We start from the raw sequence: 17,340 nt of genomic DNA on the forward strand, positions 1-17,340 counted from the left end.
TGTTGTGCTCTTTACCTTGGTCTTGAGTGGCTTTGTGCATTTATTCATGGGCTTTTAAATTCCTCTGAAGGTCACCCAATAAGCTGTACATATGCCACCTTACTGAAGGGCAGCAAATAAATACTAGACTCTACCACAGCCACAGTTCGGAAATGTGATTTCTTTCTACATGCAATTAAAAATAGCTCTAAATATAGAGTGGACAAAATGCATAGGAAGACAGTAAAACAACTGTAGTAGTCATTTTTTTTCATGAGGGATTTCTGCATACTAATTCAGGATATTACACTGCCATTTCATTCTCACGTGAAATGAACAACCCCAGGAGAAGTCAATATGCTGCAGTAAACGTGGGGAGTAAGCGACATGAAAACAGAAGTCAGATTTCGTGAGGATCCCTGGTGCCTGGGGTCTTTATCACCCAGCCTTTCCTTTACTACCTGGAACTTCTTTCCCCTCTCTGATGCTTTTCATCTGTCCTACCGGTACCGCTGATGGCACCTAGTACAGATTGCCAAGAGACTGGAGAGATCCCTGCTCATTTTCCTCCCTCCCAAAATCAAAGTTAACTAGTAAAATCAGATACTTTTTTTTTTCTTCCAGTTCCCAGCAGGGAAGGGAACAGGAAGTGCCAAAAAACATGAGGGTGAGGGGATGGCTGTTCTTGTGGCATTTCCAGCCGGGGTCAGAAGCAAATCCACACAAAGACCTTTTTGCTTAAGTCCCCCGGACAAACTTCCAGCATGTAAGGGGGTTGACAAGTTTAGCTACTTCTCCAATTTTCAGGTGCCTGTCCCAGCTGCAGACCCCTGAGATTTCCTTGTCAACAGTACCACCAGCATCTTAGTGAAAATGGAGAAAAAAAAAAAAAGAAAAAAAAAAAGAGCAAGATGGGATTTATATTTGGATTTATGTTTGCATACATATGTACTACGCTAATCTGATTACTCTTCGGGAATCCTCCTTTGAAACAGCTTTTTCTTTATTGGGTTTTTTTCCTTTATTAATAACCACAGGAACATTACAGCCTTAGCAGGGAAGAGCAAATTGAACACACCAGCACCGCGTCCCTCCATTTCTGCCTCTCCCACTTTCAGGAGACAAGGAGTGCCAGTGGCACGAACCCCCCCAGGACCCCCAGCGCTGTGCCGCTCCTCGGCCGCACTGACCCAGCTGGACAGAGAACGCCAAACAACTCCTGCGACCAACTTCACCGCGCCAAATGTAAATTCATGCAGCAGCTGCTGCAAACCACAGCTCTCTTCTTGCAAGCAGACAGGCGTAATCAGAGAAGCGTTGCGTACAGCGAGAGCGGGAAAAGCTGCTTGAAAATTGCTGCGTTACGTTAATTAAGATTTTTTTCATGCCTTTCGATTCGCTCTGCTACAGCAGTAATGCACCACGAGATGCACCGCGCTGCACCACCATTGCTCACAACCCTGGACAGTGACACACGCGTGTGTGTGCACGCACACCTTTCCCCGTGCGTGTGAGTGCCCGGGCACACCTGCGCAGGTGCGCTGCCTCAAACCATTTTGGGCTGGCTGGGTTTTTTCTGTTATTTTATGGGGGTTTTTGGATTGACTGGCGAGCAGAACGGAATGGCGTCCACCGCCCGTCGCTGCCGGGGTACTGTGGGGCGCTCGAGGCCCAATACTTGCCCCCCCGCCCCGCCCAGCCGGCTCGGCCATCCCCCTCCCCGGGGCCGGCCCCGCCTGACCCGCCGCCCCGCAGCGGGGTCCCGCTGGCCCCCGCGCCCCGGCGACAGCCCCCCCCGCCCCGCACTTGCCACCCGCGCAGGCGCGCCCCCGCGCGGGGCACGGACCCACCTGGCGAAGGCGCGGCGGGCCGGCGGGGGGCGAGGGCCCGCCTCCCGGCGCGGGGGGCGCGGGGGAAGCCATCTTCTCGCCCCGCGGCTCCTTCCCGCCGCCGCCCGCCTCTCCTCAGCCCCGCGGCCGGCGGCACCCCGCGGCTGCCACCATGCCGGGGCCCACGGCCCGGACCCTGCCGCGGGGCTGGGGGGGGGGGAGGGGGCTGGGGGGGGGGGTGACCTTGGCGGTGCCGCCGCCGCCCGGGCTGTGCTGCGGCTCGGCCCCTGCGCGGGGGGTGCGCGGCGGTGCGGGGGGGCCGGCGCGGCGCGGCGGGGTGCCCCGGCGGCCGGGCTGCGATGAGCTCATGGACAGCTCCGCGGCTGGCGGCGAGCGGGCGGCGCCGCGGAGGGGGGGAGGACCCGCCTCGTCCCCGCACCCCCCCCGACACACACGCGTACATCCATCGCACACACACCCCCGACACGCTCCCCGGCGCTGTCCGCAGCCCTCCCACCCGCACCCCCCCCGCCAAGACCCAGCCCAGAGGCCAGCGGGTGGCCGCAGCATCCGAACCCACCCGAGGCTTTGTTCTGAATTCAAATATCTGATTAGACCTTCCCGGGCAAGGCTTAGTTTCAACATACAGGAATAAAACTGCAGGCTGAGGGGTTTAGAGCGATGCGGGGATGTTCAGGTGTGCTTACTGCCAGTCGACGGCATGGAAACCCACGCAGGGGTTGAGGTTGCTGAGCGCCTTTTGGCCTTTATCTGGATGGAACGTGAAGGGGGAAGAATTCTTCCCCACTGCCTACATTCAGATATTTTAAGGTCACCAGGGAGCCTATAATCAGAGTCTGATCTCCTGCATAAGACAGGAATTTCTGGCAATACCATTTCCCTCAGTGGCTCCTATGGCAAATCCCAAACAGCCGATGGAGCTACAAAATACATGTCAGAAAGACAATTTGAAATCGTAGAGTTAAAATGAATGAATAACATTATATCTCTAGGCGAGTGGTTCCAACAGTTAATTATACTCACTTATCTCCAGATTTTAGCCACAGGAGTTTGCTACACCCCTGCCTGCCTGCCTGCCTGCCTGGGTGAGGAAACCTTTGCTCACTCACATTTAAGTGTGGCACCACGTCACAAATCCTCACCAAAACACCTGTCTAGTGATACAGTGATCTGCCTGCTAGCATACTAAAAAAAAAAAAAAAAATCCCCTTATTCAGCAGAAAAGAAATTTGCTGCTTCACTCAAGTTTCTTCTCAAAACTCTCTTGGTTCTTTAATACAAGGTGGAGGAAAACTGTCAATCAAAAGCATTCCTCTGCAAACCTGGACTCCAGCCCTGCCCCAGGCTCAAAACCCTGCTCCAGTTCATGTCATCTTACCAGCCCTCCTGCTTTCGAGTGCTGTCAGCTAAAATCAGTCTTTGAAAGTACAGACTCAAAAACCGCCATGATTTCTATTGCATTAGAGAGATGCTAAATTTACTCCTACCAGCTAATTGATTTGGAAACTACTTAGTCTTGTTTGCGTGGGGATTTAGCCAATACCTTTAGCCCCACCTCCAGCCTCATATCCCTACATCCCTTCCTTGCTGACACTTCAGCAGCTGGGTGGTCAGCCGGATCCAGCTGCAGGCTGATGTTCTCCAGAGGACTGTTTGCCAGCTGCCCCGAGGGACCTCCTGGCCCTTGCTGCGGGAGCACATGCTGGTGCCAGCCCAGGGCGAGCAGTGGGAGCCCGGGACAGAGGGAGAATAAAACCTCCCTTTGAACGGAAATTTATTTCAGATTATTATCACATCTTACTAGGTGTGAAGGTGCTGCACAGCCAATGAGGCAGAACACAGCCCCTTCTGTCACAACTACAAATAAAGAAATATATGTCTTCCCACCAGCTTGGAGAGCTGGCACTCACTCCATGTATATTTCTCCCATAATCAGCATGCATATTACATTGACTTCAGTCATTGTTAATTTTTACCTAGCCCATAGGCTGTGACTCTGTGCCATAATCTTCACTTAAATTTTACCAAGGACCCAACAAAGACTGAAAGAGTCTGTGTTTCAGAGCAGAGTGGAAACGGTTCACACAGATTTGAAAGGACCACCACAGCTTTTTGTAACATGTGGCATGTCTTTACTGAACAAGACACACTGGCTGTTTGATGGGGAAAGCTATTACTTCTGGAATGTTGCAGGTGCATATGACATTTTTACAAACACATACAAAAGAAAGTTCAGGCTTAGAGTAGCATAAAACTCAAGCCAAAACCAACTGCAAGATACACCTTTCTGTTCACTACAAGAGCTTTCATCCTGCTTACCTGTATTTCTTCCATTACCGCTCTCCATCTATCATTTCCAGAAGCAATGCCTGCCTGTGTCACCTCCATCATGCAAGGGTACGTCTCCACCTCGGATCCTGCCAGGGTGCCCGGTGCCACAATGCCTCACGCACGTCAAACAGGTTTATTCCTGGGAACTGCCAGCACCTTTCCAGCCTGCTGCAGGCTGGCAGGCTGGCAACGCAGCTGAGGAGTTCAGCAACTCCAGGGCCACAGATAGCCTGGATGGATCCGGAGGATAAGGAGAGCTGAGAAGCAGTAATAACTGGTAGTAGGTGGATACTTAGTCAAGAAGGGTGGAGCAGAGGGAATTAGTGGAAAACCAAGACACAGGTGAAAGGGTAGCAGTGCTCTGGCCATGACTAAGTTTCAGTTTGTTGCCTGTGGCATTTAAAGGTGCTGCTGGAGGGTGGCTCCAAGGGAGGCTTGTGACACTGTTCCCGTCTTAGATGGCACCAACGATCCTGTCCACATTCAGAGCATTTTCCCTCCTGTTTTCTTGCAAGTCTGTCTTACCACTTGTCCCCAAAATAATGAGGCTTTTCTTCTCCTTTCCTATCTCCCAAGCCTTTGCCGGGGGAGGATTTCCCTCACCTCTGCACTCAGGTACAGGCCATTTCCAGTCTGGAATTGCTGTGAGCAGGTGGGGAAAATCGATGATGTAGTAAAATTCCCAGGGGCTCCTAGGTAGTTAATGTGGTGCAGAGAAGCTCCCGATGGTCTTTTACTGATACAGCCCATAGTACTGGTTGACTGTGGAAAAATCTCTCTCCTAACCCCAAACAATCCAGAGAAATTCAATGTTGGGCACGGGCACAGCCCTGAAGAGCCCAAGGCACCCTGTCATAATTTTGTTTCTGTAGTTGCAACAAACTTTTCAGTCAGAAGCAAAAAAGAAGCAGCTCTGGTAGCCAGTTAGTGCCTCCCGGCAGCAAGGAAGGGAGGAGGAAACCAGCCGGTGCCCTGCTGGTGAGCGGTGCAAGGCCCCAGCGTACAGGGTGAAATAATACAGGTATATAAAGAATGATCCAATTTTCTCAATTCCACTGTTGTCTGTCTTATAGAGACAGCACTTTGGGCATGGCTTCCCAGCCAGCCTGTGCCCTGCTTGAAGAGGAGGACTGATACTGAAGCAGGTAGTGATTCAGTGCTGCTCAGCTTGGAATAATTGAGGAGAGCACAAAAAGATGACATTCATCTACGTCAATTAAAGCTCTTTGGGGACCTCTCTGCAGCATAGGATCATGTCTGCTGGGGACTTGCCTCTCTATAGTCCCACCTTCTGTGTCACATGCCCTGCTCTACAGGACGTGCTCAGCACACCCTGTCCTTTGCCTAACACTCCTTCGCAAAGCGTCCTTCAGCTTGGAGGACATACGCCCCCCATCATCGCCACCAGCCTTGACACACAGCACAGAAGCTGTAGCCCAAACAGGTCAGGTGCACAGTATGTGCATGTGAGACGCCAGCCATCAGCCACCAATAAAAAAAACCCATTGAAACTAGATCTCACACTTAACTTCACTGGAGCACAGCCTGCTTTTTCACTGCCGATCTGGCTTCGCGTTTCCACACCAGAGGCACAAAAACAGGCCAAAAAGGTGGGACGTGTCTGGCAGAAAAACAGCAGTCGGCTCGTGTCTAACAGCTGCCATAGAATCAGTTTTGGGTGGCCTTAGCAGGGACGGACCATCCTCTCTCCTGTCTCCACCGAGGCTGCTCAAATGCTGTGTTCCAAAGCCCTGCTACTTGGCTTAGGCTTCAGCTGGAGGTCTGTGCCCGGGGCAGCTGGGGATGGTGCTGCACAAGGAGACAGAGAGAAGCAGAGGGGAAAAATCTGACTGAAAATTAGATGCAGTGCAGAGTGGTGGTGATTTTCAGGACCTCCTAAGGGATTTTGATGACTGATTCCTATTTAATTGGGCATTATAACTTTCTAGGTGTCTTTGAAAACCTCTGCCAAGACTTACAAACGGTTGATTTTCATGCCCAACTTTGGAGAGCAGCCTGTTCTATCCCAACACACAGTACAGGTTTCACCTTAATCAAGACAGCCTCTTTTCTGCTCAGAGTATTCAGTTTTGGTGACTAGGATGTCTCTGTTTCTAAGCTGCCCTTGCATCCTCAGTTATATTCTCTCCATACTTTGATGATAACTCTAATATTGTGCCATTTCTTATTGATATCTGCAGGTCCTGGATTAAATGGCATCCCTGTACACAGCCTGCTAACAGACCTCCAGCCTTATTTCCACTGTTTAATGTACCCTCTGCTGTGCCCCGGAGTTAAAATCCCCCATTAGCACAGCTTTGCCCTTTTGCCCGCTTTCTCACTTAGGCAGTGATTTTACACTCCAGTTCTTTTGGGATCAACAGTCTATAAGATTCATATAACCAGTTTTCTTGCTGAGATATTTCTAGTACTGGGCCATAAGCACTCTATCATTATCCTTTGAACAGCCTTTGCCCCTCAAAGCTCAGGGTTTCTCCAGGGATATTATTCCTGGGCATGAAAAGCAGGGGCCAGGTTACTCAGCCCTTTTGACCTTGTACCTGACAGGAGGACCCCGAGGTCCTCCCTGTCACCTGCCGCAGCAGTTCAGGGGGTCAGCGCTCCAGTATCAGAGCAGTTAGCGGGGAACTAACAGCTGAATAACAGATAAATGAACCTGACTTCATCCTTGCCAGTCTCTATGAGAGGGGAGTGATGCTGTGTTACGCATACAGATTGTCTACTTTCACACCCATGTCAGATGAAGGTAAAATTTGCAGAGTGCTGCAGCAAGCAGCATGGCTGCTCTTTCTTGTTATGCTCTCTATTGCTTTTTTTTTTTTTTTCTTACAGCAACGCTACATTGCCAGCAACAATCCCTTTGGGTAAGAGCTCTCCTCTTGTTATTTTAATTTCCCAGACATGACTGGCAAAAGGCTGAGCTGGATTCTTAGGTAGCATCATCTGTATCAATCCCTTCAGTTAAAAAACACCAATCCATACTTTCTAAAGACAGAGCTGTGAGACAGCTGGCAAGATATTTGTGGCAGCTGATGCCTGGTAGCCTGTGCTACAGCTTTGCAGTGCAGCCATACGATGTGATGCACCGCCCCATAAAATCATCTTGTGTGGCGTGTTGGAGAAGAGTGCTGCCTGCAGACAGGTCTGCACACAACGCAGGGGCACCATGGAAACTGCTCGAGAACAAAGGGGCTGCAGAAAGGGCAGAAACAATGAGCTGTGCCATGACCTGTGAGGAATGCCCAAAGTCCTTCTCTCTGCCTTGCGTTCGGCTCCCAAAGCCACAGCCCCCACCGCACCGAACAGAACATGCCCAGGGATTTCAGTGGGGTCAGCATTCCACTTCCTCACCTCCAATAAAGAAAACAAATCAGGAATCGGGACAAGCAGATACTGATTTTGCACAGAGTTGTGTTTTCTGTCTCCAAGGTGATGATGTAAAGTAGGGCAGCCTGCAGGAAATAGAAGGAGCAGTTACTCTTTACTATGTGTCACTGAGAACTGAAAAACAGCCTACTAAAAGGGATAATAAAGTAGGAGTTAAAAGGAGTACTTTGCACTCTAGAGGCTCAGGGGCTGTTTCAGCATCAGTTTATCCAGTGTTTTCCTCTTCCCTGGGTACTGACTTTGGGTGGTGCTGGAGACGGGGTGCTGAGCTAAAGGAAACCTCAGTCCCACCAGGTGTATGGCTGCTCTTATTTCTTCTTCCTTTTAACATTTGCTGTTGGCCAAATCTTCGCCTAATTTGTTTTAGGACAACCGTATGGAGTAATACCAGCTCACTTCAGCTAACAGAGTCCACACTGTACCTGTTTCGCTGGTGGTTGTAGTGGAGCCTACAGGAGGATTCTGACTGTACCAGTAAGAAGCCAATGTGTCAGCTCAGACACACGTGGTCTCCTTCTGTTAGGGAACAGCTGAAACATGGTGTAACTGTAGCTTTTGGTCTAGAAAATTTGAAAAATGACAATTGTATTTACTCGTAAGTGGGAGGTGATGTGGTATTTGTAGAATTCGTGGGGTTTCCCCCATGTTACATTTTGATGCCCATGATAAGTACCAGGAAACAAAGTCTATCAATTCCCACACTGCTTGTATTGATGTCAAAAAGCCACTACATTGACATTGCCAGTTCTTTTTCCTCTCCAGTGGCTCCAAGTCTCAGTGACAGGTGAATACAAAACAGATGGGATGGTGGCAGAACCTCATCAGATGGACCTGATGAGCCTCAAGCTGCCCATGATATTGCATAGTGTCAGGTGATGCTGGGCTTTGTATTTTGATATTGAAAGACACAGTGTCTTGTCCTAATGTCAGGATCCTCATTTTGATATGCAGAAGATAGACTTAAGAAGTTGCACCTATATTTCTGTGTCTCTAGCAGGTTTCTGTGGTAAACTTCAAAATAGCAAGAGAGACTTCTCTGCAGCACAGAAAAGCTTTTTGAATCACTGCACATCAAAACCTCAAATTTTTACCAAAACAAGTATTTGGTCTCACTAGGTTGTTGTCATGTGTGCTTCTTAGATTGCTATTTTATCTAATAGCCACATTACTTTGAAAATATCTGTTTGTATTTGGCCATTGCAATGCATTTAACATTTCTGTTCAGTCCCAGAGATCCCTGCAAGCTATTCTGTCAGCACCTACAGTAGAGCAATGTCACTGAAAAATAACGTCTTTACTTTCTGACAAAATTACTCCTTGCCTTTTCCACAGGACATTTCCAAGCTGCAGTCACACAACTGGGTCTCCTGAGGCCAAGAACATTATTCAGTTTCTCCATGACCCACAGCCGCTTGTACAGCCCCCACAGAAGGGTCTGTCCTGCCCAGTGCAAGGAGCCAGGTGCAGCTCTCATCACTCAGAACCTCGCAGCCGTGAATCCCAGGTTGCCTCTCTCTCCTTAAGGATGCTCACACCTCTTTTGCAGGGTAGGTAGATCTAGAAGAATATCAGAAAAAAGGGGAAGTACAGTACTGTGAGGAATATATTTGCTGGGCATTAGCTATTGGGCTTTTTTGGTGGGATTACTATTCTATATGTGTAATTCTTGTTTTTCGCATCACCACATGTTGCCGTCTCTAGTTGCGTGGTGTCGCAGGGCTGCTTTGAGTCACTGTCCTCATCCACAGGCACTACTTCACATAGGGCTCCCTTGGAGCTGGAATGCTGCAGAGACCACAAAAACCTGTGCCAGCACTCCCCCAGGAATCATGCCTTCCCTGCATTTCTCCAAGGAGATGACAGTGAGGGAGGAAGGGATTGTACTGCCTCTGCCAGGACAAAGCAGGGCCTATCGCACCAGCTCGCCCCTCTGCATCATGTCTGGTTCAGAAAACATCTTGGTAAGCTAAGAGAGGTGAATGCCAAAAAACTGGAAAGCTCCTTTCACTTGGGAAGCCAAGATGCTCAGCCAAACTGTGGCTGGTGGCAGCTGATCGTCCAAGGGTCTGTCAGACCAAGCCTCTCTCAGGAGGTTTTTGGTACATCTAGCTTCAGGCGTGATCCAAACCCCACGAGAACAGCTCCCCTGAGGTATGCTGTCACTTCTAATTCCCTTCTCAGCTAAAAGAAGACAGTGCTGAGACACAGGGGAAATTTTTTTTTTTTTAATTAACCCTTTGAACCTGGCTTGGGCCCTCCTGGTAGCATCCCTGGAACAGCTTCCACCCTCCCGTCTGCAGCCAGCTGGCAGCTCCCGTCTCCTCATCCTTCCTGCTCCTGCAACTGCCAGGTTCAACTCGTACGTGATGCTGCCTGGAGTGTTTGGGACTCCACCTGTATACAACATGCACCAGCATCTGTTCTCCTACCTCTTTCACTGAGACAGCAAAAGCTGTTATATTTTAAAAATGTTTCAAACCAGGTGCTTCAACTTTTCATTGTAAACCCTCTGCTTCTGTTTCATTTTTTCACGGCTTGACTCCAACTCCATTCAGCCACAGGCAGCGTGACACCAGCGTGCCTCTTTCCAAGCCTGTTTCATGCCTTTTCTAAAGGGGCGAAGCAGCGGACAAGACAGCCATCACCATCTGGAAAGGTGGTGATTGCTGATAGCAGAACAACTGGCACAGACAGTTTGATTAACATCTGCCCACACAGTGGGACACATTGTTTGCCATCCAGCAGCCTTCACATCGGGCTAGTGGAGAGAAATAACATTTTTTTTCAGGCAGGCAAGCTGTCTTTTTCCAGCACAGGATGCCAGTCTAACATTGCAGAAAACACTACCCTTCTCTCAGCCTGGCCTGCCACCAGCTTCAGCAGGAGTAGCTCCATTTCCCCACACAAACTGCCACCTTGCATCCAAAGGCCAAGTTACCGTCTCCATAAACGATGTGACCACACTCAGTGTTAGCCAACACAGCCATACCTTCCCGTTGTGAAAGCTCTAGCCATTCCTTTCCGATGCATACTCCTCAGGAATCTCCCTAAGGAAGGGCATCCTCTTCTGCACGCACAGTTCCAACACCTACCAGCTACCACTTCCTTTAATCTATTTTAACATTCCTTAAAATTGTTGCTTTTGCACATCAGAAGTGAGTATACACAATTTAGGACAAAATAAACATGGTATATCTGACCAACAAAGGAAGAAAATATGAGTTAAAAGGAGTGAGCCACATTGTCAGGACTCCCTAAAGGAAAGGGTCCAACCCAGCCACAAGCAACGTGTCCCCAGCCATCGACAACAAATGGGATATAAAATACAGCACAGGAGCCGTAATCAGGGCATCTGAGACAGGGGATGGTGCCAAACAGGCTTAAAAACTGCAAAATGACTCCATGTGTCTCTCCCTGCTGGAAGCTGCAGATGATCCATTTTGCCATGGCAGCTGTATCTATATATAGATGCACAGAGAGAGATATATATGGCTATAGAACTATATATATAGCCTAAACCCAATTAGGCTGCACAGCTGCATTTTTGACACCCAAATAACTTTAAATATTTTGCCCCTGATTCAAATTGTATTATTCCATTTTTTCCATCAGTATAAGAGCGTGGCAACAGACTTGACAGAAAGCAGGAGGGTTTATAGACACACTTGCAGTAAGGAGGTGAAAGCGTTAAGAGGGAAAGGGGTTCACCTTTAATCCTGGCATCCAGGAAAACAGTGACAAAGGGAGAAGGAACAGGCACCAAAGACAAGAAAGTAAAAAGAAGGTTATGTGAATCAATAGGAAAAGGGAAATTATTCCCTCTTGCTTAAAGTTTTCAAGAGACTCAAGGTGTTTTTTCCACAGTTGTGATTTTTGGTGTAAGAGCAGCTGTGGTGTTAAACACAGACACTGGGTGCCCAGCTGGGTGGCCATGGGCAGGGAGCGGGGCCAGGGCATGGGCTGGAGCTGCCAGCCTGAGACCCGCACCACCACCTTGAAGACCAACCCTCAGGAAAAAGCATAAAGCACTGAGTAGATCTGCTTACCTCAATCACCTGGCTCATCTGAGAGCAAAATAGCTCGCCGCCAAGTCAAGTAGAAAATCCAGGAGATGCGGTTGCTTGATACTCTCTCCGTTGCTCCAGGCGCAGAGTTTAATCTACCTTTTCAAATCTGGCACACAAGGTGAGCCCAACACAGACCAGAAGACACCTCAGAGCTATTGCTGGGAGAAGATGGGGGAAAATTATTTGATGATGGATTGCAGTGGCATACAGAATAAGCTTTGCAGTGGATGTTTCAGTGCAAGTCAAGGAATTTCAGTGGATTCAAAATTCCGCTTTCAGTTTTGAGAATGCTAAATGTCAGAATAACAACAACAAAAAAAATTATAATATCAAAGCAGCATGGTATGGAAGAGATTAATTATGCCTGAAACTTTAGCCAAGTTAATGGATAGATGTTTCGGTATCTGCCATAGTGTAAGATACCAGAAGCAAGACAGTCTACTGCTGACAACATGGAGAATAACAAAGAAAAATGGAACATAGAAGGGCGCTGGTGGAACTGGCTTCTCCCTTAACAGCAACCTAACATTGTTTTTGGAGGCCTGCTCAAACATGGGCTGCCATTCACACGCTGCACTGATAGGGAAATGAGGCAAAAGGAAGGGCCCTTCTCGTGCTGACTGAATCACCTTGCTCTTACAGCAGTGGATGATGCCCCTGAAGCAAGCACACAGCATGACCGAGCTCACCTTCGCATGCCTCCTCCGTGAATAAGAACTTATCTGCACTGGAAAAATGCCTCATTTTCTTGAGGCTACGCCAGGTACAAGCCACTGTGAAGACTTTAGCTTATAATCAGTGAGAGAAAATTGCCACCCTGTAAGTTACCTTGTAATAAGATTGAATTTCGGTTACATGAGACTAACTGATATATATTACTTGCCATAAAGGATTAAATTCAGGGCTTTGGGATTTAAAATTATACTCTTTTGATGAGTGTGAAGTTCAGACCAGACAGCATAACCCATTTCTGAACCAAGGTTTTATTAGTCCGACTAAACTGAGCCAACAGGTCAAGTACACTTTGCATTTGTGCACCTGGAAGAGGTCTTCTAGGCTAAACCTTGCAAGATGCTCTCTACTGAGGCACCAGATATGATGGGCAAGATCTGAGAGAGCAGCTGTATTGCCAAAATACCAAACTAATACTACACAAAACACTAGGTAACAAAAAGCTGCTTTTCACAACAAAACCACATTTCAGTGTGCAGCAGCTAAGAGAAAGGGAAGCAAACAGAAATACCAGCCATGGTGGGGGAAAAAAAAAACCAAAAACAAAATGAGAAAACTGCATAAAGCGTGAAGGTAAAAGGTATTCAACCATGTCTGCTCCATATAAATTATTCAGAGGGTGGGAGAACTCGAACAAACTCCCTACACAGAGACAAGGAGCTAGGGAGCTTCCTGCTTTTATACTCATTGTGCTTTTTTGCTTTTGACAAGGCAGAATGCATATAGCCTGCACCCCACGAATCACAATATATGTTCCCACCACCAGTTAGTAGAGATCTCTGCACTGATTAAATTTACGCATTTATCTGGTTCTGACTGTGAAGAGTAATTCAGTGCCAAAGTACCCAAATTTCTCTGTGGATAGCTCTGCTGCCTGAGGCTGCAGGGGTATTCAACCCAGATGCAAGTAGTTTTAGCTACCCTCAGAGAAGTATTTTCCCAGCTTGATGAAAATCTCTCTCAAACGTACTAAAAAGCATCCTTCTAGTCCATCACAGGCAGATGGATGAGAGCCAGGGCTGGTGGCTGGTGCAACTGGAAACCCTGCATCCCCGCACCTGGCCAGCTCACAGGATCCCTGGGGGACTTTTCTTCCCCCAGAAATTACATATATAGCTTCATCTATATGATCAGCTGGGGCATAATGCATAGCAAAGGCACCCGAAGCTTTGCCTTGTGCCTGCAGTGCAGGACAGCACGTAGCAGCTTTGCCCTCTGCTGGCCACAGCCTCCGTGGGGTCGGTCCCAGGGGCGCCCCACAGCCCAGCCCCAGGCAGGAGCCCCCTGCCCCGTGGGCTGCCACCCCTCCTGTCCCCATCCTTCCCCATGCCGGCAACACAAGGGTTAGACACAGCAAGAGACTTGGTGAGTTTTCAGCTAGTGGGTAGTGATCTGTCACTGGGAATGACCACACCTAAAATTCTAGGGGAAAAGAAAGAAAGAAAGAAACAAACAAAAAAACCAAGAAGAGTTGATTAAAACCCTCTAAATTTGATGGAGCCGCAACCTTTGCCCCAGCCCTGCAAAAGGTGAGAGAGAAATCAGGTAGGTTAAATGTCAAGTAAAACCACACCATACTGGAAGGCTTTTCCCATCAGACTCATCACACTCCTCTCTATATTCCAGGTCCTTTTTTTTTTTTTTTTTACCCACAAATCATTAGTTTTGAACACTGTAATTAGACATTTGCAAACGGCGTTACTGGCAGCCAGCTACTGCCAAGGGGTGCATGGGGTCAGGGCGCTGTTACATGTTGGGAACAGAAACGCCGCTGCAGAAACACAGGCAGCCCTCCTGCCCACGCAGCCCTCGCTCGCTTCCAAGTGCCAGGGCTGGTTTGTCCCTTCCCTTTACCTTTCTCCCACTTCTTTTCACCTTCGGGTGTTTGGTTCCACTTCAAACACCGCAAGGCAACAAAACGGCAGCAGTGACGAGCAAGTGTTTATCTAGCTGAAAAGGAGTCGCCTTGGCAACGGGAAGCAAAGCTCTCCCCACTCTCCGGGTGTTGCAGGGACCGGTGTGACTTGGGTAACTGCTCCGCATGCTAAGTATGCGGTCAGCACGGGCTCCGGCTAACGGAGGCATGAATAGGAGAGCTGGCCTGGCTCCGCTCATAAACTAACAAAAACCCGTGGGTTGCCAAGTACCCTGGAGAATCGCTCGGCACTGGCAGCTCCCGAGTTCGAAGGCCTTGCCTACCACTGTAACAGTGCCCGCTCACTTTGAAGGAAAAGTCCAAGAGCCCCAGCGCTGCAGCTCTCTGTCGCTTACAGCTCCACCAGAGTGACCCTTTGAGAATGAAGGCACTGTTAGAAGATCTGTATGGTTGGCTCTGTTACACGTTCAACTGGTATCTGCACTTTAATGATTCTGGACAAGGTGACTTTCTGCAAAGCCCAAGTACTACACAGTGCAGCTAGTACTCCTTTGCAGCACTTCTGGTTAACGCCTGGCAAGTACGCCAAGCGTGGGTACTTAAGCCAGGCACTCAAGGTGTGCTTACACATTATGTCTTCCTCAGCAATGAAGTCAGCTTAAAATTTCCCATCATTATTTTCCCAGATCCTCAGGGTCGCACATTGCACAGCAGGCTCCACGGAGTGCTGCACAGCAGGACCTGTGGGCTCAGGGCAGGTGTGAGCGGCCCGCAGTGACAGCCGGGACAAACTCCTAGGCCAGTGTCACTGCCTATCTGATGATGGGACTGATAATCCCATCTTCACAACACAACAAAAAGCAGCTAGAACTATTTTTTTTTCCTTTGTAAAATTAATCAAGTATGTTCTCCCAGCCATTTCTCTAACATGCTGACAAAACACCTACTGGCATATTTAAAAAGAAAAGTAAAAACCTGGAAGACGACAGCTGTGCACTTGCATTTAAATAAATGCTCTTCAGTACTTGCAGGACCAGGCTTCTAACCTGCTACAAGAGGGAAACGCAGCTGGAATATAATGCTTTAATACCATTGGTACAAATGGAGCTAGCTCACACTCAGAACATCACAGGAACGCAAGCCATATTCCTCCATTGCAGAGCTACAACTGACGTAAATAGAGCATATTTAACTTCAGGAAGAATATTCCACTCTTAGTAGACAGCAACTTCCCCAACACCACCTACAGAAACTTAATTGCTTGTAGGTAACATAACCATATTACTTCCCCACTCAGGCACATTTCAAAGTCACCCAAGCATGCCTTATCTAATTATTTTTTACAGCATTATGCAACACTATTCCCATGATTTAATCCCGACTGAGATCATTAGACACTATGGAGCCATTAAGTAAGCATTACAACACTGACCCATGTTCTAAGAGACCTGAGCAGGCAAGCGCCTTTGTCATCTATCAGAGGGTAATTTTCTGATTTGATTTAGAGCCTCTCTAGAAAAAGATAATTTACTTACCAGCTAGCTTTCAAAGACTGTCTTAAAGTCTGATTTAAACCAGGATACATAATACATCGGAGGGGGGTGGGGAAGAGAAAAAAAAAAAAAAAAGGACACACAGAACACTAGTATTAGCTGTGTAAGATAAAACAGGTAGAACACGCAATGTTAAATCAGACTTTGTCAGACATCATAAAAAAGCAAAAGAATTAGTTACCAAAGAGAAGCAAAGAAAAGGGCATAGTCTTTGGGAATACAGCATGTCAACAGCGGAGGCAGATAAAGATTTAGGAAGTTCTCTCACTGCAAACACCTATCCCCCAGACATGAGCAATTCAGCATCTCAAGGTATCCCAAGTTTCCTGTGGGAACTGTAATTCAGTGCAAGTTTGCTTTAGGATTTCTTTTTTTTCCCCGACTTTTTGCCTGCTCCAGGTGACAGTAAGATCGAGAACAGTCAAACAAGAATTACAAATTAACAAGCTGCCAAACCAAAGGTAAAACAGCTTTTCCATGCTGCAGGGAAGGTAGAAAGGGCAGCGGGGCACAAGCATCATGTGGCGAGCGGGACCCTGCACTGAGTGCAGACTGCCGCCTACTGAAAACCCGCAGGATCCGGCAATCACCGAGTGATCAGGCCGCTGCCTTTGAGCACAGGTGTTTTACCAAAACCACATTCTTCCTTCCAGCACAAAGTGCACTAACACAGCTTGTGGGAGCCATTCACAAAAATGGGAGGACACGTATATGCAGCTGAGGGGTAGCACAAGTGTCCCTTAGAGGCTTGCAGTGGCTCTGCAGCTGGCAGCCAGGAGGCCCTGCTGCTCTCTTTCTGCAGCACTGACTTCCTCCACTCGTTCATTACAAGCGACTCTCTGCTGCCATCATACCAACCACTGCACACTTCCATTCCCATCCTCTTCCCCCTCTTCCTCATGTTGCTCTTACTTCTGAGGAATTTATCTGTACAAAGTCCAACAGCACGTTGGCACCTCTGAGATGACAGCAACAGTCCATGCTAGAAGACAGCAGTACTTACCAGGTCAGCCTCTAAGCTTAGAAACATTGGACCAGAGGAGTAATCAAAGCAGCCTTCAGAGGCACAAGGTCATAGACAACGAGATCTACAATCATCAAACATAACCGTTACTTGCTGGTTTTTTTAATATAGAACTTATTATTATTATTAATAATAATAATTATTCACCCAAATTAATAAATGTTCTGCTGGCACCAAAGGCCTCACACAGGACAGAGTTACAGTCCTGCTGCTGCCACGCAGAGTCTGCGAACAGTGGAAGAGAGGTAGAGATATGAGCACTAAAAATAATTTCAGATTCAGCCCTATGCTGGGTCATGAAGAGCAGAATCAATGCTGGTTTTTGCTCCAGGCAGATACATGTGTAATGACATTCTTTCAAAACATTCAGTTAAGGAAGACAGAAAAATCGGCAAACAAATGAGCAGTCCAAGGTTATAAATTCCTGTAATTTTACTGTATCGTCCTGATTTTTTAAGTAAAATATGGTATTTCTTGGAAAGGGGGAAAGTTAAAAAGTCACTCTTCCTGGGAATGGATG

At 48.0% G+C, this 17,340-nt stretch overlaps 1 protein-coding gene across 1 annotated transcript in view; it reads right to left on the bottom strand.

Annotated features, from left to right (window-relative positions):
• Positions 1-2,187, bottom strand: part of ANK2 (ankyrin 2) — a 382,481-nt gene extending 380,294 nt beyond the window's left edge. Inside the window, exon 1 of the mRNA XM_055796029.1 lies at positions 1,830-2,187. Within this exon, the coding sequence (XP_055652004.1) occupies positions 1,830-1,901 (72 nt within the window). The 5' untranslated portion in view covers positions 1,902-2,187. The remainder of the gene's footprint in view (positions 1-1,829) is intronic.
• Positions 2,188-17,340: the final 15,153 nt, after the last annotated feature.

Source organism: Falco peregrinus, chromosome 2 (assembly GCF_023634155.1).
Source record: "Falco peregrinus isolate bFalPer1 chromosome 2, bFalPer1.pri, whole genome shotgun sequence".
Taxonomy (NCBI): Eukaryota; Metazoa; Chordata; class Aves; order Falconiformes; family Falconidae; genus Falco; species Falco peregrinus.